At 40.0% G+C, this 25,358-nt stretch overlaps 2 protein-coding genes across 2 annotated transcripts; both read right to left on the minus strand.

Annotated features, from left to right (window-relative positions):
- Positions 1-10,189: 10,189 nt before the first annotated feature.
- LOC115752894 lies at positions 10,190-11,314 on the minus strand. Its single transcript, XM_030691306.2, has one exon. The coding sequence runs from the start codon at positions 11,312-11,314 to the stop codon at positions 10,190-10,192; it is 1,125 nt and encodes a 374-aa protein (XP_030547166.2).
- Positions 11,315-14,116: 2,802 nt separating this feature from the next.
- LOC115752877 (UDP-glucose 6-dehydrogenase 1) lies at positions 14,117-16,756 on the minus strand. Its single transcript, XM_030691276.2, has 2 exons — positions 16,567-16,756; positions 14,117-15,881 (listed from the first exon to the last, which is right to left on the minus strand). The coding sequence occupies exon 2, from the start codon at positions 15,858-15,860 to the stop codon at positions 14,418-14,420; it is 1,443 nt and encodes a 480-aa protein (XP_030547136.1). The 5' UTR covers positions 15,861-15,881; positions 16,567-16,756; the 3' UTR covers positions 14,117-14,417.
- Between the last annotated feature and the right edge of the window lie 8,602 nt (positions 16,757-25,358).

Consider the following 25,358-nt stretch of genomic DNA (forward strand, 5'->3'; position numbering starts at 1 on the left):
ATGTAAATTAAGGGAGAGCAAACCTAATCTTGGAGTTCACACATAAGGAGGGGATTGTTAAAATGCACGTGTGAGTTGTATTAAAGAAGTCCCAAATCGAAGAATTGATGTGGTGTTGAGTAGTTAATATATACTAGTTGGTCCAAAACTTATTGGCTAGGATTTTTTAGTGAAAATGAGCCTAACTAGATATGTTGATACCCTAGAACTTGGGCTCATTCTTGGCGATATCCCTAGGTGAAGGTATTGGACTTTTCCTTCACGCCTCCCAACAAAAGGTTTGATAAAAGGATTTTCGAATGAATCGGGTTCCGTGGTGATTTGGACAATAAGTAATTGATATGATGAACTAAACAAATAAAAGCAACAAAGAAAAACAATAAACGGGGAATAAAGAACTGATAGAGTAAATTGTAGGAAGAATTAATAAGTGATATTGATTGTGGATCCCTTACAAAGTACTTTCATTGACTACTTATAATCTTGTACAAAGAACAACAGTTGTTGGCGGTTACTTTCTAAAATGTGAATTTATCCCTAAACTCTTGGATTTACTTTAGGAACCGTTTCACTTATCCAATAAGCAATTGAACTTCGTCTTCGTTTCTCCTATTTACATGATGTCGTGTGTTGACCATCCAGCGTTGCCAATATTTAGTACCTAATAATCAGTAATGGCCAACGCTTTAGATGCCGACGTGCTCCAAACACAATGGGCTCTCAAGTCAACATTGTTTCGCGAGCCTTTTTGTCTATCAAAGCCCATGTCGATTTTGAGTGTTAACATGCACTTCGACAACTATTTTCCTTATCCATTAAGTGGTCGAACTTCGACATACTTGAGGGATCGGGATACTTGCCCCCTTAGTGGAGATTTTAGCCTCATTAAATTGTCCATTTGCAAAGGTGGCTGGTAAAAGCCCTATTGCGATTGAACTCGGGCTCCCCCATCGATGTTCCCTAGATTCAACGGATTCGATACTCCCACCGCGGTGGGGGTGTCCTGGATTATCAACGGGTCTAGTGTTTTCGCTAGCGGTTGACTATAAGTTGAGCCTTTGATTTTCAACGACCGTTACATGAATGTTTTGGGTTGGGGCTACACCACTACTACTATTAGCATTTTCATCCGGCTGATCATTCAAATTAGTTGTGTTCCCAACATCGACTATGTCAATGTTACTTGGGTTTTGACGATCGGCGGCATTAGGCCTCTGAAGGATCCTAATCCTTGTTTGGGGGTTTACTTGGCCTAAACTTTCACCCCCACTTATATGAGTAGAAGTCGTAGCAAAGTACCTTATCGGCATATGAACTCCTTGCACCCGTGGTGACTGGTTTGAAGGTTTGGGCTTAGAAACCAACTTCGTGACCATATTGGCGATCATCGGCTTAATCACATTAGCAATATGATTAACCATGTGGTTGGTCAAGTCGTTTTGATACTCCTCAATCTTCATTGTAGCTACGATGATTGGGTTTGGGGCCAATACTCTCCTTTGATCATCGATAAGAACTTACGGGAGGTCCGTTGGACTCTCTCTTTGACCATCACAATTGGCTTGGCCGTCGGTCATCATTAATCATTGTGGAGACCGATTGTCTTCTGCAACAACATTTCAAGATTCTTGATTCATGTTCTTCGTCATGGGCACTTCCTCAAATCAAACCACAAGTGGTCATACCAGGCATGCCAAAAGAATATGTCGACGGAAATAGTCCGTGATGAAAAATCTTTTACCAAAGGTTTGATAAAAGGCTTTCCGAGTGAATCGGGTTCTCTAGTGATTTGGACAATAAGTCATTGATATAATGAACTAAATAAATAAAGGTAACAAAGAACGATAAATGGGAATAAAGAACTGATAAAGCAAATTGCAGAAAGAATTGAATTGATAAGTGTTATTGATTGCGGATTCTTTACAAAGCCCTTTATCGACTATTTATAATAGTGTACAAAGAATAAATGTTGTTAGCGGTTGCTTTCTAAAATGTGAATCTATCCCTAAATTCTTGAATGTACTTCAGCAATCGTTTCACTTATCCACTAAGCGGTTGAACTTCGGATGTGTTTCTCCTATTTACATAATGTCGTGTGTCGACCATCCAGCGTTGCTGATATTTAGCACCCAATCATCGGTAACGGCCAGCGCTTTAGATGCTGATGTGCTCCAAACACAATGACTCTCAAGTCAACAACATGTTGGGAAATTTATCGAATGAGATGAACAATAGAATCAGACTTTGAAGAGTAATAACACTCTTCAAGGAATTATTTGCCCTACAATGTTGCGAATAGTTGCCGTCAAAGATTCTCTAGGATATAATAGAGTGTCGAGCGAGAATATTATTTAGCAATTCCAATATTTCTCCAAAAACTCTCTCTAGAGAAACAATCGGAAAAGAAGGCAATATCTCTTTTGGAAAGAAATGAAAATCTAAAAAATTGAAGGAGTGAAGTTTCAAAAAATGAACATAATAATTGAATATATAATAAGAAAATAACACACCTTTTTGCATTCGAAAAACAGTTAATTCTCATACAACTGTTCATGTCTAAAATAGTTTATTCGAATACAACTTTTGATTGTCCAAAAATTGTTACGTCCGAAAGATTGTAACTTTTCGAAGGTCATAGGAAACTAGTAAAAATTCAAAATTAAAATGACAATAAAAAATTAACTTCAATTCCTAATAGTGCCAATTCCGCAGCTGCACTAGCATCCGAAGTGCGCCTAATAATCTCGCACCCCGTGCGCATATAGTGAGGTTTATCCCACTTGCCAACTTTTTATTTAAAAGATTATAATAACCTTCTAACTAATAAAACGACTTGCATTCTCCCATCTCTCTTATGTGAGACAAAAGAAAAAGGCACTTATCTTTGTTTTACAAACAAACTTCAACACAGCCTTTCTGCCTATGAATGTCTAGGTCAATTTTGAGTGTCGACATGTACTTCAATAATTATTTTCCATATCCACTAAGCGGTTGAACTTTGGCTTCGTTTCTCTTGCTTAGATGGTGCAGCGTGTCGACCATCCAACGTGGTCGATATTTAGATGCCGACGTGCTCCAAACGCAATGGGCCCTCAAGTCAACAACGTCCCGCGAGCCTTTCTGTCTATTAAAGCCCAAGTCAGTTTTGAACTCTCACCCAAAGCTCCGTCTCCAAGGTCCGAGTTTTGCCATCTCCGCTGCCTCACATTAGCTTCTCCATTTTTCAGACGTCACTCTCCAGTTCCTTCCACGATGAAGCTTTCTGCATGACGCCAATAGCTCCATGGTTCCGGTCTTTGTTCGACTGGAATTTACTATATTCTGTCGAAGTTTCTCCATCTCACTTAAACTGGAGCTTATCGTAGCCAAATGCCTTCCTCGACGACTTCATTATCGTTCAACTTTGTCACTCTCGAGTGTCACCGACCCAGATTACAAGGTTGGAGATGCAAAATAGGCGTCCGTACGGCGGACAAGACTATGGCTGATGATGGACTGAAGTTTGCAACGAGCATCGGGGATCAGGCGAGAGCTATTTGCAGGAGCAGCGAAAGAGGAAGAAGAAATCAAAGGATGAACAAGAAAAACCGTGAAGAAATTGGAAGGAAGGATCTAATCGATTCGATTGGGAATTTTCTTTGTTTTACATTACTTATAAATTTTGGAAGAATTCTGGTCGCCGGAAGATATTCACTAACGAAGAATTCAGACCCTTGTTTGAGACCGACTTGGCAACTACGGACCCTTATTTGAGACTGACTTGGTCACTATAGATCCTTATTTAGAATAAAGTCTACTTTAGACTCTTTTGAAATTTTTGCAGAGTTTTATAGTTGATGAAGATCTGTTACACGAACCAAAATTTATCAAAGTGATATGTGCGTTATATCATATTTCTGTTCATATGCCAAAGAAAAGCTGAAGGATATGGCCAATAAATGAAACAAGTCCACAAATACATTTTTTGGTCAATTGAGAATATTAATACAATATATTTTCTGTTGCAAAATACTAAAAGTTCAACTCAAAAGAAAAAAAATAAAAATAAAGGACATTGTTCAGATTATATTCGGCAACTATAAAAATAAAAAAGTATCGAACAGACGATCCATTTCAACATGAAAGGCATAATGTGCACTGTAATCCCTAGAAACTCGTATTACTTTCCCAAATTTAAAAAATATTATGAGAAATTCAGCTAAACATTCACATGAATAAAAAATCAATCAAGCCATAAATGTCCACAAACTGACGGAACAATCCAGTCAACGATTAATAGTTTCTATTTAGTATCTAAAACCCAATTGTCCATTAGGAAGATGTGCACTATCTATGTGACATGCACGTAGCTAATAGTACTATCTACATGCATATCTCGAGTTCCGAAGCTGTAATTTTCTTCCATGATATCAATTTATTCTGTTTTCCAAATCATGTCATAAATTATTTCCGTAATCTTTTCCCATGTTGTGAATTCTTCGCTTGCATAGCACAGGTTACAAACCCAGTACACAGGAATGTAAGTTGATAAAGCATTTTGATTTTATCTAGTATTCGAAGATCACATGAAAAAGTTTTTGACTATGGAGGGGGCAAAGGGGGAAAAGAAAGAGGAGAGAAGAGGCAGAAGGCAGTTTTTCTGCATCACATAGCTTGGCATTAAAGTGATCGTTTTTTCTCTGATTTGGCATTTAAGTGATCCAAAAGGAAAAAACATTGGCACCAAAGTGAGTACCATACATAAATATTGACACTTAAGGTGCCCTTTTTGCCGATAAATAAGTGTACGAGAAGACTTTAAAAACTTCTTCGGCTAAGTGTGCTAATTCTATAAAAAACTAGGTGGGGTGGGCTGTGTCTTCTCTTTACCGAGTGCCAAAGGCAGAAGAATCAGATGAGATGGCCAGGAGGTTCTGCTCTTGACTAGCATTTTGGATTATGAGTGGAAGACCAAAAATAAAAACCACACCATAGGATGATGATACAGCTCTATAATCTTTGAAAATCAAGCAATGGAAACAAGAAGCTAGAAAAGAAACACTACAACTTCAGCTTATTACATCCAATGACAATGGCAAAAACATTGACATGAGAATGCCAAAGGAATGTATTGATCTACATCAACAGAGAAAATCAGAATAGAAGACAACGGATGGACTAAGCTGCAAATTGAGTTCACCATCATCTCATTTGTGCTTAGCCTCTGTCTGTCACACCGATTCTTCACTCGAACACAACTCTAACAGCAATATCAACCTATGTTCTTTCTATTTTTGTCCAAACAGTACTGAGAGGCTAAAGATCAACCATGTTCGTCACGTCTGCGAGCTTTTGCTGGGTGGCCGCGCTTGTCGGCATTTCTGCATTGGCTTCAGGGTTCTTCGCATAATGAGCCCTCTTGTGATAGCCCAAAGCTTGGCCTCATGAGAAATCCTTGTGGCATATCGAGCATACGTACCTGTTCGCCTTCTCCAGGTAGTCCTTGATGCTCTCGAGTTCCTTGCAGCCATGATTCCCTTCAATCCCCCGAGAAGCATCGACTGGAGCATCCTGTTTGTAGCTCTCAGCATCCCTGCTTCTACACTTAGTTTCCTCACCCGATTCACCGGAAGCTTGGGATTCCTCAGCGCGGACCTTCTCTCTGTATGAATTAAGCACTAGTTCTGCTCTTTCTGTCGAATCAGAAGCAGCAATTCTCATCAGGTCACTGTCCATCATCGCCGCCGCATACATCGGCTCTTCGCCTGATCTGGCCGCTTTAGGCTTCCTGTGCTCAACTTCCCTTGCCCCACAAAGCATGCCAGCAGGAACCTCCAGTTCGACCCCTTTTCGCTCCATTCTTGTGTAGCCTCTTGAATGGCTTTTGTTGTACTCGGATGCTTCAGTTATCCTCAGTTTTTCCACGTCAAAGAAATTCGGGGCCAAGCTCTTCCGGAAAGGGTCAATGTCAAAACCCGAAAAATTGAAGTCCACCTCACCTCGCGATATCATCATCAACAAAACTGCTGCTTCGTTTTCCAGGTCTTGCTTGGCCTTGCCACTGAACGAAAACCCATACGGTACGGAAACCAGAACTCCCTTGGTTCTTTCATCGACATCGTAGCTGATTCGAGGTGTCCTCTTCCTCCTGGTCATGTGCATTGCCTTGTCGTCGGATAAAACGCCGAGCAGGAGATCACCTTTGGTCTTGCTCAAGCCCACATAGCGATCTTCACTCGAGAGACTCAAATTCAATCTCTCCCTGTCGAGCATTGGCCTTTCACGATCCCGCCAAGATTTCATCAACCCAGACCCTTTGCCGTGGTCTTCTTCGCACCGGCCGCCGCTCTCGTCGTCCTTCCTCGAGTGAATCTTCATGTGGCCAAACAGAGCCCTCGAGGACCTGAACCGCTTGTTGCAGACCGAGCACGGATTTTCTTGGGCATTTTCCATCAGCCCCGAGAATTTCCACGATTTCTTGGGGTTTTCTCGGAGACAGTACCCAAGATGTCGCGCTTCCTCCGAGCCCAACAATGGCCGCTCTCTCTCCAGTAGATTCTTGGCCATGTGACGCCTCATGTGACCTCCCAACACGCGTCCGCTCGAGAAGATCTCGTCGCAGAGCTTGCACTGATACTCTCTCTCGGGATTCTCTCCCATCATCATCAAGTCACGAAAGAAGCAGAAAAACAGAGCGATACCAAAGAGAGAGAACGCAAACAGTTTGTCGAAACTAGAAAGGTGCGGACTTTCCCCCTTCACCAAGAGAGAGAGAGAGAGAGGGAGAAGGGTACAGAGGAATCAGAAAGCACGCGAAAAAGAAGCAGGGGGTTTTGAATTTCTCTCTCCGTGGGGGTTTCGTTGGTCGTTGGTCGTTGGTCGTTGCTCGCTCTCTCAAACGGGTATTGCCATGTTTGGCAGCTGGAGTAGTCCTATTCCTGGAACTAGGAAGCCAAGAAAAAAATAAATAGCTCTCCATATCCCAACAATTTTTTTTTTTTGGGTAAGGATTTAATTTTTTTTTGGGTAAGGTCCCAACATTTTTTTGTCCCTTTGTTTTTGTGAGAAAAAATTATATAAATAATTTCAAGAATCACAAAACCTTATGAATATTTAGCCTTTTAAAAAACAGGGTACTTAATAAATAGAAAGCTACTAACTTGACAATACTCGTCGGTTATTTCGATTACATGATCTCCCATTCAATTAGTGTTTTATGCAAAATGCACGATGATAGTGTGTGAATCTATGATTGAGATTGTACATTTCTTGACAGTACTATTAGGAAAGTATTTAACTAACAAATATGCCCCTCTAGTGTCATCTGTTAAGCAAAGAGGAACTTCATACATTCTGGAAAAAAAAAATGTGTGTATCCAAATGCATTGGAAAAAAAAACGAACTTCAAGGAGATTTTTATTGAAGATTTCCCTGCTTTAAATGGAAATGTTCATTTCCTTACGCATGGTATTATTTCATTTGATTTAGAACAAAAAGCGCATGGAAAACGACAAATTTTATTTATTGAGGTACTTATTAGGAAAATGCTTTTGAGAATATGGCAATTTATCCGGAGAATTTGCTATTTTGAGGCTCCATTCTATATCGGGTAATAAGTATGAGTATGCATATAATCACCTAGCCGTAAACAGTGGATACTAGACGCCATATAGCGGCAATGTAATAATACGATGAGTTCGGTCAAATTTTTCATTCCTATCATGCATTTGAGCACCAAATCTAGCAAACGTTTACCAAGTATGATGATCAAAGAACATGAATAAAGCAACTAAGAAGGATAAGGCTAAACAAATTAGACAACTCCTTTTCCAAGTACCAAAAATCAACAAACGACAAAATTGGGATGTACCATCTATCATTCATTCAAAGGAAATACTATCCTGACAGTCTAACAGTACTATCAATTATTTTTTACTATAGATCCACACATCATCACCTCATATTTTGCATAAAGCACTCATTAACTGAAAAATCGTGAGGTAAAAAATAATGACTGTCTTGTCGGACTATCATGTTAACGACTTCCTTCATTCAACTAGGACCGGATCGCGAAAGCCTAAAGAATAGGAACCCTTCCTACCAATTGGTTTTCTAATCCTCCACAATGCCTTGGGGATATTTTATGTCTAGAGACTCATCAACCTTGTTCTATCCGGTTTTTTTTTTTTTAATGAAATAGTTTTATTTTGACCAAAAAAAATTACGAATTAAATTTCAATTAGGTGTCATGGCATGCACAAAGCACCCTAACCACAGGGCAATTTGCTGCATGGACTTAAGTCCACATCGATCATGTCTATCGTAGCTGTTAATCATATGGGTCCTGTATATAAATCCCACATGATCAAATGGGTGATTGTTTTGGATCCATCAAACCGGGTTCAAGTAAGAGTATTTCCAAGAGGAACCTTGAGAAGTTTGTTCGAAAAAAAAAAGAAAAGGAAGGACTTAATCTCAACATTTGAATTTACTAAAATCGAATGTAAATTTGATGCGAGTATGTTACATTGTAAATTGTTAAGGTTTTTGAAAATAACGTCAAAAAGGCCCCTTGATGAAGTACTAGGTGATAAGTTAAATTCCACATCATTATTTATGGTTCATAAAGGAAAATGCTTTCTTGAAGTCTGATAATATTGTTAGTTATTTCTAATCGTAGTTCCACACACCATCACCGCGTATTTTGCATAAAGCACTAATTAATTGAAAAATCGTGAGATAAAAAATAATGATAATGCTGTCAAACTATCGGGGTAACGCTCTCCGTTCATAAACTATGACCTCATAGAATATTTTTTTCTGAGTTCGGTGACATTGAAACTTAAGACTACTTTTCTGGGGCAGATTTTTTTTTATTTTTATTTCCTTCTAATTTCTACTCGTGACTTTTCCTTCAAATTTTGAAAAGGTGAAAAATGTTATTTCAATTTCAAAACATCAATCCTCACATATTTTTAAAAAAGTCTTAAGTGCTTTGCATTAAATAAAACTGAAATCCTAATGTCCGCAAAAGTCACGAGAAGTCAAGGTCGAGTGTGCTTGTGAGTTTAGCCGGGAAGATCAAGAAGAGAACTCACTTCCCCGAACCATTCACAGGGAAACTTAACATACAAATTGGGGTCAAAAGTCGATTCCCGGCTAACAGTACAGTCAATATCCTCAATAGAGTTTGACCCAACAACAGTTCGCCACTTGCAAAATGTAGACACAAATAGAAAACTAGGTCAGTTAAGGGTTCTAGAACACCAAGAGAGTCTATTTCCAAGCTGGAACCTACTTATTGGTTAATTTTCCAGCTAATTAGGGGTGAGTGATTTCAAGATCGGTCAAGTTTTTAATTGGAACCTACTTATCGAAACCGGTTTCTCAATTTTTTGAAAGTTGGAACCTACCCTACATACCTTAGAATCTAAAACTTATCATGTCACAAGTTTTAGAGTCCACCACATATATTCTTAATTGAATAATAGCAGTGAATCATCACCTCTAATAACCATAATTTACTATCGCAATCTACTAATCACAACTCATATTTAGACGCACTAAAAATATGAAATATTAACAAAGTAAAATTTTCAATCATGGATATTGTTAGACATGGAAGTCTAGACTAGCGGTTCCAAATTACATGCTCATCATCGCATGCTATGAAATACCTCGGGATCACGCCAAGATATGGCACAAGAAAAAAAAAATACCTGTTCCAAGTTTCAAGTTCCAGGTTCCAAGAGGTGGAACTTAGAACCTACCTGTCGAAACCTCTTTCTCAATTTTTAAAACCTGGAACCTACTCTGTATATCCTGAAAGTTGAAACCAGACATATTTTTATTGGTCCTATTCTTCGGTTCCAGGTTCTATCCTGCAATCATGCTCCCCTGTTGCAAACCAATCATAAACATATTGAAACGACAAAAATGTAACCAAAATATACCCGAAAAGCAGTAACAGACAGATGGTAATATAATTGAATCCAATGCAGAATAAAAGAGTGAATCCGCTGACTTCACAATGTGCACCGATTACCCTGACTACTCTGGTGAAGTAGGAGAACACTCGAGACAATAAATAAAACGAACATGGAGCGATAAAAACGGCTGCTTCAGACATGTAGAATCCTCGGCTGGCGTCAAACACCAATACCAGGTGCGTCTCCATTATGTCCTTGAGCCAGGGATCCAGCGCAGCTTATCAAGCATACATGCCTTGGCTGCTCACCTTCTCTGAGTCGTCCTTGATGCTCGCGAGTTCGGCGCAGACACGGCTCCCTTCAATCCCCTGAGAAGCACCGACCGGAGACTCCTGTTTGTAGCTCTCAGCGTCCCTGCTTTTATACTCGTTTTTCTCACCTGATTCACGGAAAACTTGGCATTCCTCCACACAGACCTTGCCTCTGTGTGAATTTATCCCCGGCTCGATCCATAGTTCTGCCCTTTCTCTCGAATGAGAACCTGCAGTTCCCATTGCGTCACAATCCATCATGGCCACCTCATACATCGGCTCTTTACCTGATCTGGCTGCTTCAGGCTTCTTGCGCTCAACTTCCCTGGCACCGCAAAGCATGGTGGCGGAAACCTCCAATTCTGCCCCTTTCCGCTCCACTCTCGAATGGCCTCTTGAATGGCTTTCATTGCACTCGGATGCTTCAGTTATTTTCCCTTTCCCCACGTCATAGAAACCTGGGGCCGAGCTCTTCCCCAAAGTCTCGACGCCCAAACCCAGAGAGTTGGAGTCCGTCTCACCTCGGCACATCATGATCAAAGTAACTGCTGCTGCGCTTCCCAGGTCTTGTTCTGCCTCGTTACTGTCCGAAGACCCATTTGGTACGGGAAACGGAACTCCCTCGGTCCTTGCATCGACATCAATCTCGACTCGCGGCGTTCTCTTCCTCCTGGTAATGCGCATTGCCTCGTCGTCGGATAAAATGGCGACCAGGAGACCACTCTCGGTCTTGCTGGAGCCCACAAAGCGATCTTCATTCAAGAGACTCGAATTCAATCTCTTTCTGCCGAGAATCGACCTCGTGTGATCCTGGCAAGATTTCCTTGACCTGGAACCTTTGCCGCGGTCACCGCTCTCGTCGTCCTTCCCCGGGTGAATCTTCATGTGGCACAACAGTGCCCTCATCGACCTGAACCGCTTGTCGCAGACCAGGCACGGATTTTCTGGGGCGTCTTCCTTCAGCTCCAAGAATTTCCACGATTTCTTGGGGTTTTCTCTGAGACAATACCCAAGACGTCGCCCTTCCTCCGAGCTGTTATCAATCACCAGTGGTGGCTCACTCTCCAGTAGATTCTTGTCCTTGTGAGACGCCATGTGACCTCCGAACACTGGTCCGCTAGAAAAGATTTTGTTGCAGAGCTTGCACTGATATGCACTCTCCGGATTCTCTCCTATCATCATCAAATCACGAAAACAGATACAAAAAATAAAACACAGAACCAAATCGAACATAGAAAAGGCAAACAGTTTGTCGAAACTCAGAAAGGTTGAGACTTTCTCTCTCACCAAAGGCCGAGCGCGCACACGAGAGAGAGAGAGAGAGAGAGAGAAGGGTACAGAGGAAGCAGAGGAAGCAGAGAGCTTGCGAAGCAGAAGCAGGGGGTTTTGAAATGTGCAAAGACGAGCGAGCGTGAGTGGTTTTATATGACCAGATTGATTTGTTGGTCTCTCTCAAACGGGAAATGGCATGTTTGGCAGCTGGAATAGTCCATGCATGGTACATAGAAGCCAAAATAATGATAAATAATAATATTAAAATAAGGCTTCCTAAATCCAACATATCATTTTCTTTTGTTTCCCCATCTTCTCCCTTTATCTGGGATCTATGAGAGAAGAATAATTTCAAGGATCACAAAAAAGAAGAATACCAACAAATATGGTCCTCTAGTGCCAATAAGCAACTTCTATGCGCTTTGGGAAAAGAAACATGTGCAAACACATTGGGTGAGTTAGAGAGAAAACGAATTCTGAAAAGGATTTTGTTAACGAGTGCCTTTAGGACACTGATTATTTGTGCTTAATAATAAAATGGTTTCGCTTACAATACACAAAATTGCACATAATGTGAGAGAAATAATGCGTTAAAAAGTGACAATTTTTTTATCGGTGTGTTGGAACGGAAAATTCTTTTGAGAATATGGTAAGTTATCAAGAGAATTTTTTATTTTGAGACTCTATTCTATTTTAGGTAATTAGAATGAGTATGCATACAATCGTTGACGGCAATGTATTAATGCGTCGAGTCCAGCCTATATCAAGCGATTTACCAATTACGATAGTGCGAAAATATGAATGATGCGACTAAGGGTGCGTTTGGTAGGGTGCAAACCCTGCGAAAAAGGAAAATGCTTTTAGGGAAATCATTATTTAGAAAAATGGTTAATTTTCCTATGTTTGGTGATATGTGATTGACAACGCTTTTCTGGAGTTTAGATTGCCTTTGACAAATTATTTTAATCTGATAACTTTATCTCATGCTAAAAAATTTAATCAATTTTTAAATTATCTTTTATTTTTCTTATTTCTTATTATTTTTTTCTCCCTCCACTACGACTTGGGCGATCTCGAGCTCATCAGTCGCTGACAAGTGGCTCATCAGCCTCTAGCGAGCCTTGAGCGCCCAAGTCTGTAGCCAATCGTTGGTAAATTGCGGAGGAACAAAAAAAGAAAAAAAATATAAGTATAAAAAAATACAAAAAATTAAAGAATAGACAAAATACAAAAAATAAGAATGCAAAATATAAAATATATAAAATAAAATAAATAAAAATATTAAAAATTTTAAGATGAACAATTTCAAAAAGTCTTTTCATCTCTTTAGATTTAGGAATTCATTTTCCTAATTTTATGTATGAATTTTCCTAAGGACCAGACAAATTGTTGCATGACTTAAACTCTACATGGATCGTGTTTATCTTAGCCGTTAATCAGACGACATCTCATATGAATTCACGTAATCAATGGTTGTGACTATCTTTGTACCATTGATCCAATTTCAAACGACAATCTCTCCAAAGATTGAGGAATCTTAGGAAGTTCGTATCACTCATTTGAAAGGGTAGGAAGAAAAGACTTAGGTTGTGTTTGTTTCGCGGGAAATGAATAATTTGAAAAATATTTTCCTGAAAATGTTCACTTGTCTCGCTTGAAATAATTAATTAATGAAAAATATTTTCATAATTGACAACACCTTATGTCTAAATATTTTTGTTGACAATGAATTTTTTGTTCTTTGATTTTTTTAAAGTGATATAAGCAATCATTATTAGAAATATATTTTCAATTCTTTCATTTTTCCAAAAACAAACGGAGCCTTGATCTATACATAGATCTTTTTTATATATGAAATTGTTAAAATTGATTGTAACAATTACACGAGCATTGTTGTTATCAAATTGTTAACTTTTTTCAATCATGTTATGATACTTTGAAATATTTTCAGAAAGATTGCTTGATAGAGTTTTAGGTGACAAGTTAAATTCCACCTTTTTTTTTTTGGTAAGTATTAAATTCCACCTTTTTATGGTCGGAAATTCCACTTCCTTATTTGTTGTTCTCATGAATGACATCATACGATTCTGTTTCAGAGTTTAGTGAAATTGAAACTTACCCGTTTTTGGGGGCAGATTTTTCATTTCCTACCAATTTCTAATCATGACTTTTCCTTCAAAATTTGAAAACGTGAAAAAGTTATTCAAATTTCAAAAAATCATAAAAAAATTTGGACCTTTTTACACGTCCAACCTGTGATATTGTAAAAACTCTCGAGTGCTTTGTGTTGAATAGAAATGGAATCCGTAGAATGCTCAATAAATCGAATCAAATGTGGGAGAAACAAGATCGAGTGAGCAGACGAGACTAAATGTAAGGATGAAGAGAATGCGCTTCCACGAATCATCCCTGCGGTGAAATGTTAATTAGTCAGGAACAGTTTGCACCCCATTACTGTTGTTACTGTTTATATGCAAATTCAAATGTCAGTGCAACTGAACATGAGAATTGGCATTACAAGTCGATTCCCCGCTTACACAAAAGTCATCATCCTGAATAGAGTAGACCCAACAGCAGTAGGCCAGCAACAAAATGTGTGGACAAATAGAAAACAAGGTAGTTAAGTGTTCTAGAACACCAAGAGAGTTTATTTCTCAGAGTTGCTAACCAGTCATAAACATATGAGACCGACAAAAAATGTACCCGAAAAGCAGTAACGGACAGATGGTAATATAATTGAATACAATGTGGAATAAAAAGAGTGAATCAGCCTACTTCACCATGTGGACCAATTACCCTGACTACTCTGGGGAAGTAGGAGAACACTCGAAACCATCAAAAAGCGAACAGGGAGGGATAAAAACGGCTGCTTTAAGAATATAGAATCCTTGGCTGTCGACAAAAGCCGATATCAGGTGCATCTCCATTATGCCACGGAGGGCATGTCCTTAAGCCAGGGATCCAGCGGCTTGCCGATGGAGTAGACAATGAATCCAATCTCACGCAGCTTATCAACATTGGCGACATTCCTGCCATCAAAGACGAAAGCCGGCTTCTGCATGTTGTCGTATATCTGCTGGTAATCAAGAGTCTTGAACTCATCCCACTCAGTGAGGATGCAGAGGGCGTGGGCATCCTTGACAGCACTGTAGGCATCCCAGACTACGGAAACCTGCTTCACAGTGGTGGGACTCATGGGCTGAAGGTGGACTGGGTGGTCCCAATCAAACTTGTTCATGGTAAGGTCCCTCTGGATCTGCTCCTCAGTGACTTGAGGATCATAAATGCTTAGCCTGGCCTTGTCTCCCAAGAGACCCTTGCAGACGTCAATTGCGGGGGTCTCGCGCGTGTCCCCAGTATCTTTCTTGAAGGCAAATCCAAGAATGGCAATCTTCTTGTTTGAAACGGTGTTAAACATGGAGGAAACCACACGGTTCACGAAGCGGGCCTTCTGGTAGTCGTTGATCTTAATCACTTGTTTCCAGTACTCAGCCACTTCAGGAAGGCCATTGCACTCACAGATGTACACCAGGTTGAGAATATCCTTTTGGAAGCAGGATCCACCAAAGCCAACACTAGCATTAAGGAACTTGGGACCAATTCTCGAGTCCTTACCCACAGCATAAGCCACTTGAGTAACATCTGCCCCAGTCGCCTCGCAAAGTGAGGACATGGCATTCACAGAAGAGATCCGTTGGGCCAAGAAAGCATTTGCAGCCAATTTAGAGAGCTCTGCAGACCAAAGGTTGGTCGTTAAGATGCGGTCTTCGGGAACCCAATGAGAATAGACGTCCTTCAAGGCTTGGATGGCTTTCTGGCCTTCTGGAGTTTCCCTGCCACCAATAAGGACACGATCTGGAGTAAACAAGTCTTCGATTGCCGTCCCCTCAGCAAGGAATTCTGGGTTCGACAGAATCTGGAATTTGATTCCCTTGCTGTTATGGGTCAGAATCTTCTCTATCGCCTCGGCTGTCTTAACTGGGACGGTTGATTTCTCCACAACAATTTTATCAGATTTTGAGACATCAGCAATCATACGGGCTGCACTTTCCCAATAGGTCAGATCTGCAGCTTTGCCGGCACCCAGACCTCGAGTCTTGGTTGGGGTGTTGACAGACACAAAGACAATGTCAGCCTCAGACACATGTTTCTCCACATCAGTGCTGAAGAAGAGGTTCTTCCCTCGGCACTGCTTCACCACCGCATCAAGGCCTGGTTCATAAATCGGGAGCTGGTCGCTGTTCCAGGCTTGTATACGAGAGACAGAAATATCAACGACCGCAACTTCTATTGATGGGCATTTGAGAGCAATTACGGCCATAGTAGGCCCACCGACATAGCCAGCACCAATGCAGCAGATCTTCACCATCTCTCCGCACTACTTTAGAACCTGAGAGAGACAAAAAATATTAGGAAATAGCTCTAAATAACTCTGCTAATTTGGCAAATAAAAACCCGGTAACCAGAGATCTCCACCCACGAAAATCCAATTAACTAGAAAGGTGAATAATCGCCAATAAAAGAAAAGGGAACATTCTCAATTCATTCATAAAAGAAGTATGCTTTTTTGGGCTTAAACAAGTACACAAATTCACATAAACAACCTCCAATTTCACAAAAAATGCCAAAAGTGATGGGTCAACATATCAGATCCAAATAGTCGGATGCTAATTCCCAACACAAACCAAGATCACCAGACCAAAGGCTTTCACCTCAAGCTCGAACAATGCGGCGAACAGAACGAAGAGCAACAGATCTGAATAAGAGAACGCCTACACATCCATCCCAAAACAGCCTACCAGATCCGACCCAACTCAAAACTCCTCGTCGCACGCGGATCTCAAAAAATGAAGGGAAAAGGATCCGGAAAAAGTTTCAGATCAAACGCCGCGACACGCGCAGCGCACAATAGATCTAAACGATTTCAAACGCGCGCGGCCCCAATTCAGTGGCAGAGAGCACACGGGATCACGCGGTCAATCGGACAATTTTCATAGATGAAAAAAAAAAAACGAAGAAGCGGTCGTCAACCGAACCGGAGCATCGCGTTTCGAGGACGAGCAATCGGGATTTACCTTCCGACAAGGAGAGCTGCTTCTGCGTCCGGGAAATGGAAGATCGCTGGATCGATCGGGGGACGCAGAGAGAGAGAGAGAGAGAGAGGGGGAGAGAGAGAGTTGAAATGGACAAGGAAGAATGAGAGAGCGGGGAGGGTTTAAATACGCGAATTGAGCTCGTTTCAATTCAAGATCTACCCACACCACTCCTCATTATCATTCGGACAATTCTTCCTTCCTTTATTGATTAATTAATTATTCTTTTTTTTTTTGTTATTTTTTATTATTTTTTTCTTTTTACGGTTCGTATGGAGCTTTCCACGCTCAAATTAGCACGCCGCGTGGCGCTGCGCTAGGCGGTAAGGACTTTTATTTTATTTTATTTTTTCTCTCGATAGACGGTAAGGGCTTACATCTTCGATGAAGCCGAGTCGAGTGAGCGAAAAGACGAAATTGACCCCAACTGTTTTCCTGATTACAGCAAAGGTTCACGCGGTTAATGGGAGGATACAACCTGTAAAGGACAGCACCGACGCCATATGATTATGCTCTGCGATTACTTTCGTGTCGACAGAAAATTCCGAGAATCCCCCCCGACAATTATTTCTCAAACTTCTGTAGGAGTTTGATTTTATTCTAAATCTTCATTTACTTCGAGAAAAATAAATAATTTAAAAATATTTTATTATTATTTACCAAAAATGAATAATTTTTTTTATGGATGTAAAAATATTGAGATATAAGTTGTTATTGATAATGAAAATATATCTCATTGACTAATTATTTCAAATAATACAATCAATTATTGTTAGAAAAATATTTTTCAAATCATTTATTTTTCACGAAACAAACGGAACCTAGGTTACCCTATCAATTTGATCGATTTGACTCAATAACCTTTTTCGAAGCGATGCAATTTTTCTAAAAATTCCTTCGAGTTTTGACTTTGTTTCAAAATACTCATGAGCTTGATCATTTTGACCCAATGTCCATATGAATTTAGCCCCATTCAAAAGAATGAGGGAGAAGTACACTACGAGTGCTATAATTTTTGTACGACGCTCATTTCGGTGCCATAATTTTTTTTCGCTCATTTGGTGCCACATTAGAGGAAAATCGTTCACTTGAACGCCACTTTCGACAAATCTTTCTATGTGGACCTTTATTATTATTATTTTTATTTTTCGGTGACACTTGGATTTTTTAAAAAATTTTAAAAATTTTCTAAAAAATTTTCTTCTTTTTTATTTATTTTGATGTTTTATTTTTTTTTCATTTTTGTTTCTTTTTTTGCCTCGGTCGGGGAGGGTCACTGGAGACCCTTGCCGGCCACAACCGACAACCCTAGAGGAGAGGATCGCCTTGCCCTGGGATAGCGGGGCCGGGACGGTCGTAGCGACCTCGGTCGCCACCGGCGAGGGCCTTCACGGCCCCACCGGCAATGGGCGAGGCGGCCCTCGCCTGCGGTCGAGGCTCCTCAACGGTGTCTAGCGAGGGTCGTTGTGCCCTCGCCTTCTAGTGAGGAGCCTCGATTGCGGGCGAGGGCCGCCTCGCCCACACTCGACGAGGTCACGAGGGCCCTCGCTACATCGCGACCGCCGAGGTCGTGATAGTCGTTGCCTAGGGCGATCGTAGCCCCGTCGTCCCAAGGCGAGCCGGCCCTCACCTCTGGGGTTGCCGGTCGTGGCCAGCAAGGGTCGCCGATGACCCTTGCCGGCCAAGGGAGAAAAAAATCTAGAAAGAACCAAAATAAATAAAAAAAATTGCAGAATAAATAAAAAAAATTTATGAAAAAATTCATATGTACATTAAAATATTTAAAAGAATCCACGCCAATGACCATTGTCGGTGCCACATTAGCTTTTCCGACGTCCACGTAATCGATGGCACTTAAGTAGTCGATTTTTCAAAGTTATGGTACTGAAATGAGCGAGAAAAAAGTTATAGCACTCAAGTAAGCGTCGTACAAAAGTCATGACACTCGTAGATACTTACCCCAAAGGATGACCTACATGAACATGTGCATATTTCACTTCTTTTTCTGGGGCATTTTTGTCGATGAAAAGATACATTTCTCTCATGCTACTCACGTGCACGTTAAAAAACCATAAAAATTAACAAGCTCCACATGTGTCCGAACTTTAGAGATAAAAAAAAAATGGTTAGAATTTCTTGAGCATAGATCGGAAAATTGGATATGGATAATGTTACGACCTAAGGATCATCCCACTAGTTTACTCAATTAAGTACCACTAGTTTACCAAATTTGGTCTTACATCTTTTCTCTAACTTTCATACTAGATTTCCTTTACCTTTTTATCGCGGAAACGCATCGGTGAGTTTGCATGGTAATAGTAGACATAGTAGCTTTGAAGATATACATAAACACATAATCTTTTATACATGCATCAATATATCTTACATCATCATATAACCTCTTGTTTATTATTTTATAGACAAAATACGAAGAAGGTTACCAACCCGCTTTCATACTCTTTCTCTCTCTCTCAATTACTACCACCCACATCACTAGACTTCACTTCCTTTCATAACATTACACTTTACTTTTTCAAGGTGACCTTTCTCCTTCAAACTCTGGTGGTCCATTATACTTCCTTAACAGACCCATGAGCATTTCATTTATATTCTAGTGTCACGATACGAACTCGAGGGTCAGAGGCATGGACGGTCCTATTTCAATGAAGATGATCACCTTGATCCTAGTATATGTGATATCGGACTCACATCAATAACATCATGCTAGTACATATGCATATGGGTAGGTTGGCTAAACAGAGGAACTCGTGGTGGGTCCATCAGTTTCATGAAAAATAAAGGGATGAGCGAATAGCCTAGTAAATAAAACTACTAAGCCTAAAACAGGAAAGCCAGCTTAATACTCAATAAAGCTATTCTCTAATGCATTATAAAAATGAGCATGAATTCTTCATTTGCAAATCATCAAATGTGTGAAGTCCACCGCATAAATTTTATTCTAACGTCATGAACACATCAATTCTTTCGATTCACATCAAACGGCCACTCCTGGCTTCCCGATTCATGCCTATCCCAGCCATAAATAGTAAGTTGTATCTCGAGAACGTTCACTCGTGGGTTCAATGTTGCCTAACGATAAATGTCTTGCATAATCACCTCTATGGGAACGATGGCCTATAATATACCAACAATACGAACCCTTGGTTCTTGAAGGAAACTAACGGTTACTCCTGGCTCCCCGATTCATGCCTATCCGGGCTATACGTCATTTCTCGGATAATCTACTCAAACACACTCTTATAGTTGCATGATTCAAATCATTTTAATGCAAGAAAATATCATTGTGGCTTAATGTAATAACACTCGTATCGCACACAAAATGCACACAATTCATGTCAATCTAATGCAATACTTCGTTTAAATAACAAACCGATGTTACCGCATTAAATCTAGTTATCCCATTTTACCTTTACCGGTTGTTGGGACTTAAAACTATACATGCAATATGTGAGGTGCAATGTGGGGGTGCTGCATGACGGCATGGACATGGGACGGCATGGCGGTCGTGGTGTGGTGGTGGCGGTTGGATGGCGGACGGCGAACGGTGTTGGCGGTTGAGGCGGCGTGGACGACGTGAGGGAGAGGGGGAGGCGGTCGGTAGAGGGAAGAGAGAGAGGTCTGATTGTTGTCGGCCGGGCGTCCCTCTCTATTGTTTTTATCCTTACCCTCTGCTTGAAAATGACATTTGTGTTTGTCTTTCACTTCTTGACTTTGTATTGACTTATTGAAAATACATTGAATCTATCTTAACTTAGCATCGACTTATTGAAAAAATGACATTTTTACACTCATTGATGTCAGAACAAGAGAACGGGAGTATCACGGTAATGGGACTCGGCGACGGCGGCGGGACCCACCGTGCGTTGGCCCACTAGACGGCCGTCACAGCCCCAACCGGGGATGCTCAGCCTTGGTTGGGCTAGCGTTCAACGCCGTCCAACCCTTGTCGAGCTTGTTCGGGGCCAATCGGCAGTGATTAGGCGGTCATGCACCTTCGGTTGTCGATCGGGGTCCCGCCTTGCCCAGTCCCATACTTATTTATTCATCTATTAACTTTTATAATCAAAGGTTAATTCTAATTTCCTAATATGAGAATTTTTGGGTCATCATAGATAATCTCTATAATTGTGGGAGAAAAAAAATGTTTTGAGAATGTCGGGGACTACAGGAACCTAGCTGGGCACGTTATGACTTGCGAGAAGCATGAGGTAAGATCAACTTAGAGTTTTTATAATTCAATTCAGGTTAAGCTTACGGTAGTTTTCCAACAAAAATGATCTTGGGAAAAGTACAAAAGATGCGCGTGACGAGCAAATGTTGGCCAGCTAGCCATTATTTTCAACTGGGTTGAGTGCGGGAGTATTGAATCGAAACTAGGGGTGAAAGGTTCCAAGTTCCACACAAATTCCACCCGGAATCAACATTCTACCCATCGAAATAGGTTTCTTACTTTTTTGGAATTTAAAATCTACCATGCATACCTTAGAACACGGAACCTATTATATCGCGGGTTTCAGGATTAGTTTCAAAATCTACCCAGGTTTCATTTGTATTTTTAATTGAACGATAATAGTGAATAATCACTTTTAATGATCATTACTTGCTACGATAACCCACTGACCATAACTAATATTTAGATATATGAATAAATATGAAATATTATCAAAGTAAAAGTTTTAGTTATAAATATAAAAAATTGTTTTAGATTTCAAGTTGCAACTACTTGAAACTCAAAACTTGCACGTTGAAACAGGTCCCCCAATTTTAGGACCTTGAAACCTACTTTGCATGTCTTGAAGCTTAAAATCAGATTAATTTGCCACTGGTCTAATTCCAGATTCTTGGTTCTACCCTGAAAACATGCTCACCTCTAGTCAAGACGATTAAATTCAGGGAGTTTTTTTAACAAAGCCAAGTACGAGGAACTCCATGAAGCAGACACTTCAGGTGATTGAATTCCGGGTATTTTGGAATAAAATCATATATGGAGGGAACTTAAGAAAAAGGATCCTTATCCGAAAAGATTTTTGTCAACAAAGTTCCCTTCGGCCACTTTTCCCCATGTCTTACATGTTTACTAGATGATATGCCTGCCCAATTGGTGGGTCAAATTAAAGTACTCACAAAAAAAATAGTAAAAGAAAACTGAAAAATAATTGCAGAGTTATATTTTTCTCTCACACAAGTATTGATTTTACTAATTAAAGTTGTCGGTTCAATGTATTGCCAAGCTATTTGCAATGGAAAGAGTAAATTCTTTCCTTAAATTCATTCTTCACAACTGAAATTACAACACAATAAAACAAAAATACGTGAAAGATTTATAGATAATGCATACAAATTTTATTACCATATATGGTGAACATTCTCTTAAAACTCCTCAAAATCAAGGAATCAGTAGCATCCACAAGATAGAGATGCTATCTTCAAACTTATGAGTGCACATGGCAACAACCTAGAGAGTCTTATGGAGGAGCTTGTGATAACATATCTACTAAATGTTAACTGGTGCGATGTGTGAGCCAAGTTAAAATAATTATTAACGTAAGTGAAAGAAAACTTGTTAAATTATTGTATAATTAATTTCAGTGGGTAAATGAAGAGCTCTTTTCTTAAATCTCATCAATCCATGTGACAATACTTAATTTTAACTATTTTCTCACCTATAGTTTTCCCCTTTTCCCAATCAAATCACTTAATTTATTTATTTCTTCTTCAAGCATCTAGTCAAAATCCATCAAATCAATTCTTTAGTGGTCTTTCCCTTTATCTGTCCAGTCCTTACTGAATTTTCTCGATTCTATACATATTATAACAAAAGTCAACGGAGAAAGTGTAACTATTAGCGGCAAGGCAACATATGTGACATTTTACCTCACTTCATACTAAAGCCAAACAAGAAACATCAACCTAGAATAAAAGGATGAGAAGGGAATTGAAAATTGAGGCCAACGAGGCAGTCCTCGCCTAGTTCGATGAGGGCAACCCTTGGTCCAGGGCGGCCCTCCCGGATTTGCGAGTCGGCAATCTACAACGAAAGCAACATATGCAACATATGTGAAAATTGGAAAGTCCTAATCACTTCTTGTGCAGATTGGTGAATGCAATCCTTGTTCAAGGCCAACGAGGCGGCCCTCGCCTAGCTCGATGAGGGCAACCCTCGGTCCAGGGCGGCCCTCCCGCATTTGTGAGTCAGCAATCTACAATGAAATCTGCAATTGACTCCCCTCAAAGTCATAACCTCGCGGTTGAAGCTTAATTCGACGATGGTGGTGAACAAGAGTGTTGATCTTAGTCATGCCCACGCTTTGCTTGTGAAAAAGACGTCTTCTCTCGGCTTATGTCGATTGTGTAAAGACGAGCATTAGGTCACATTTAGCTTGTTTCTTTAAAATGACATTATTTTTCTTTTTGTTCTTGGGAACAAAAATATTCCTGTTTCTATTCCAAATATATTCCTTGGCTACTGATATATTTTAGGAAAATAGAAAAATTAACTGATGTACTCAAATAGATTTCTGTTTTTATTTCTATTCCAAGAAATAAAAAAATAAAAAAAAAACTGAAAAATAGACCAGTTACCAAACATGCCCTTAGAGCCATAGGCGTCGAGCTTAGAGGTAATACTTAGAAAAGACAATATAGGTATATATTAAGGAAAATGTTGTGTAAAGAGGAACTTTGTGTGTGTGTGTGTGTGTGGTAGGATAGAGAGGAACTTTAAAATGCTTGTTTTTCTTAACACACTTTCTGGAGCACGTGATTTGAAAAGTCCTCTTTTGTTATCTCACGCGGCAAGTGAAAATCGTTGAGGCCCGGTCAAGCTCTTCCTTTCGGCAAATTCAAATAATTATTCTTTACCACGAGGCCATAACGTTTAGACCTCCTTGGCGTTGCTTAAATCGTGCAGGCCATTCCTAACTCTATGCCCATAAAATTCGGTTAGCCATTCATCAATTTTGCGCAACTTCTGCACGGAGCTCTAAGTAAAACATCGGTCGTTCCTTCGTTTTTCGGCACATTGATATATTTTGGCTTAAATACACCACAAGTGCTATAAGTTGTGTACGGCGCTCACTTTAGTATCAAAACTTCCAAATCGATCACTTTAGTGCTAAGTTTTTGTAACTTCGATCACTTAAGTGCCAACTTCTTTTAAAAACGATCACTTTAGTGCCGTAACTAACGTGGCTTGCCGAAAATTCGACACATGCTGTTTTTTATTAATATTTGAGATGACGTGGCTCGGTGAATTTGACACTAAATTGATCATTTTTTAAAAAACATTGGCACTTAAATGATCGTTTTTAAAAAAAGTTGGTACTTAAGTAATCGTTTTGAAAGTTTTGGCACTAAAATGATCGAAGTTACAAAAACTTAGCACTAAAGTGATCGATTTGAAAGTTTTGGCATTAAAGTGAGCGCCGTACACAACTTATGGCACTTGGGGTGTACTTGAGCCGATATATTTTATAAACATCAAAATTTAATATGAAAAGTAGTGTTTTCTTTAGAAGATACAGGGCGCCCGGTGGTGCAAAAAATAAGATTAGTTTCTGATACTTTTAGTTTTTATTAAATTTCTAGTCTAGAAATATGTTATAAACATCCCATTCTCGATTATGATAATTTTTAAATTGGACTTTCCATCTTCTTTTATTTGTCTTTCTTGGGTCATCGGACCTTTGTGTTTTTCAAAATCAAATTTTCTAACTCCATTTTCAACAGTTGAATCCAGTTCCACAACTTCTTCATTTGTGAATTTTATGTATGCCTAGAGTACGAAGGGAAAATTTGTCCAAAACGTTGTATAGTTAATGCACTTTTAGCAATTCAATCCTAAATCTTTTCATTTTGTCAATTGAGTACTAAATATTTTAACATTTTGTCAATTAAGTCCATCCGATCAATTTTAATCAGAAATCGTTGACTTAGATATGAGCCATCCCACGTAACACGATCGGCTGTGATGGTTGATATTGACGTAGATAATTTTTAATAATATTTTAATATTTTTCAAATTATTTAGTTATTTTATTTTTCTTCTTTGGTTCAAATGGCTGTCGGGGCCGCCTACTACTAGTCGAGGGCCAGCAACCTCCACCAACCACCGAATAAGGGCCGACGGCCCCTACCAACCCTTGAGTGAGGGTCATGTAGCCCTTGCCGGCCATGGGTGTTGTGAGCTCTCATGGGCCACAGCAACGGCATCGCGGCCCTTGATCGCCCTTGCTTTGGCCGGTAAGGACCTAAGTGAGGGATGCTACACCCTCGCCTCACCAGATCGGGCGTGGGCTTGTGCCCTCACTATGGTCGAGAGGGCGCAAGTCAACTCGCGATGTGACATCTTGGATTTAACTCACCGAGGTGTTGTCCACTTTAGCCGGCCTCATACCGAGCTTCACGGTTTTGTCATTGCATATAGGTGGGCACTTTCCTAAGAGATCGCCCATCCTAGGAGTGCTCCCACCTGAGTACGCTTAACTTTGGAGTTCAAAAGTTAAGTATTGTCGTTATATCAAAAGACACTTTTGTGAGTTGATTCCAACTTTTATATATAAATAATATATATATATATATATATATATATATAATTGCTCTCTCCTTATTGGTGCACAGTTCGGTTCATTCATGTCCCCTTCATCATCCTAGAAGCAGCTCCTTATGTAAGCCCCTCGACCCCAACGATCACTCCCCATCCTTATCCGACCGGGTCGTTACATGCCCACTAGATTCCGCATGGTTCGTCCCTG

Source organism: Rhodamnia argentea, chromosome 8 (genome assembly GCF_020921035.1).
Source record: "Rhodamnia argentea isolate NSW1041297 chromosome 8, ASM2092103v1, whole genome shotgun sequence".
In the NCBI taxonomy this organism is placed as follows: domain Eukaryota; kingdom Viridiplantae; phylum Streptophyta; class Magnoliopsida; order Myrtales; family Myrtaceae; genus Rhodamnia; species Rhodamnia argentea.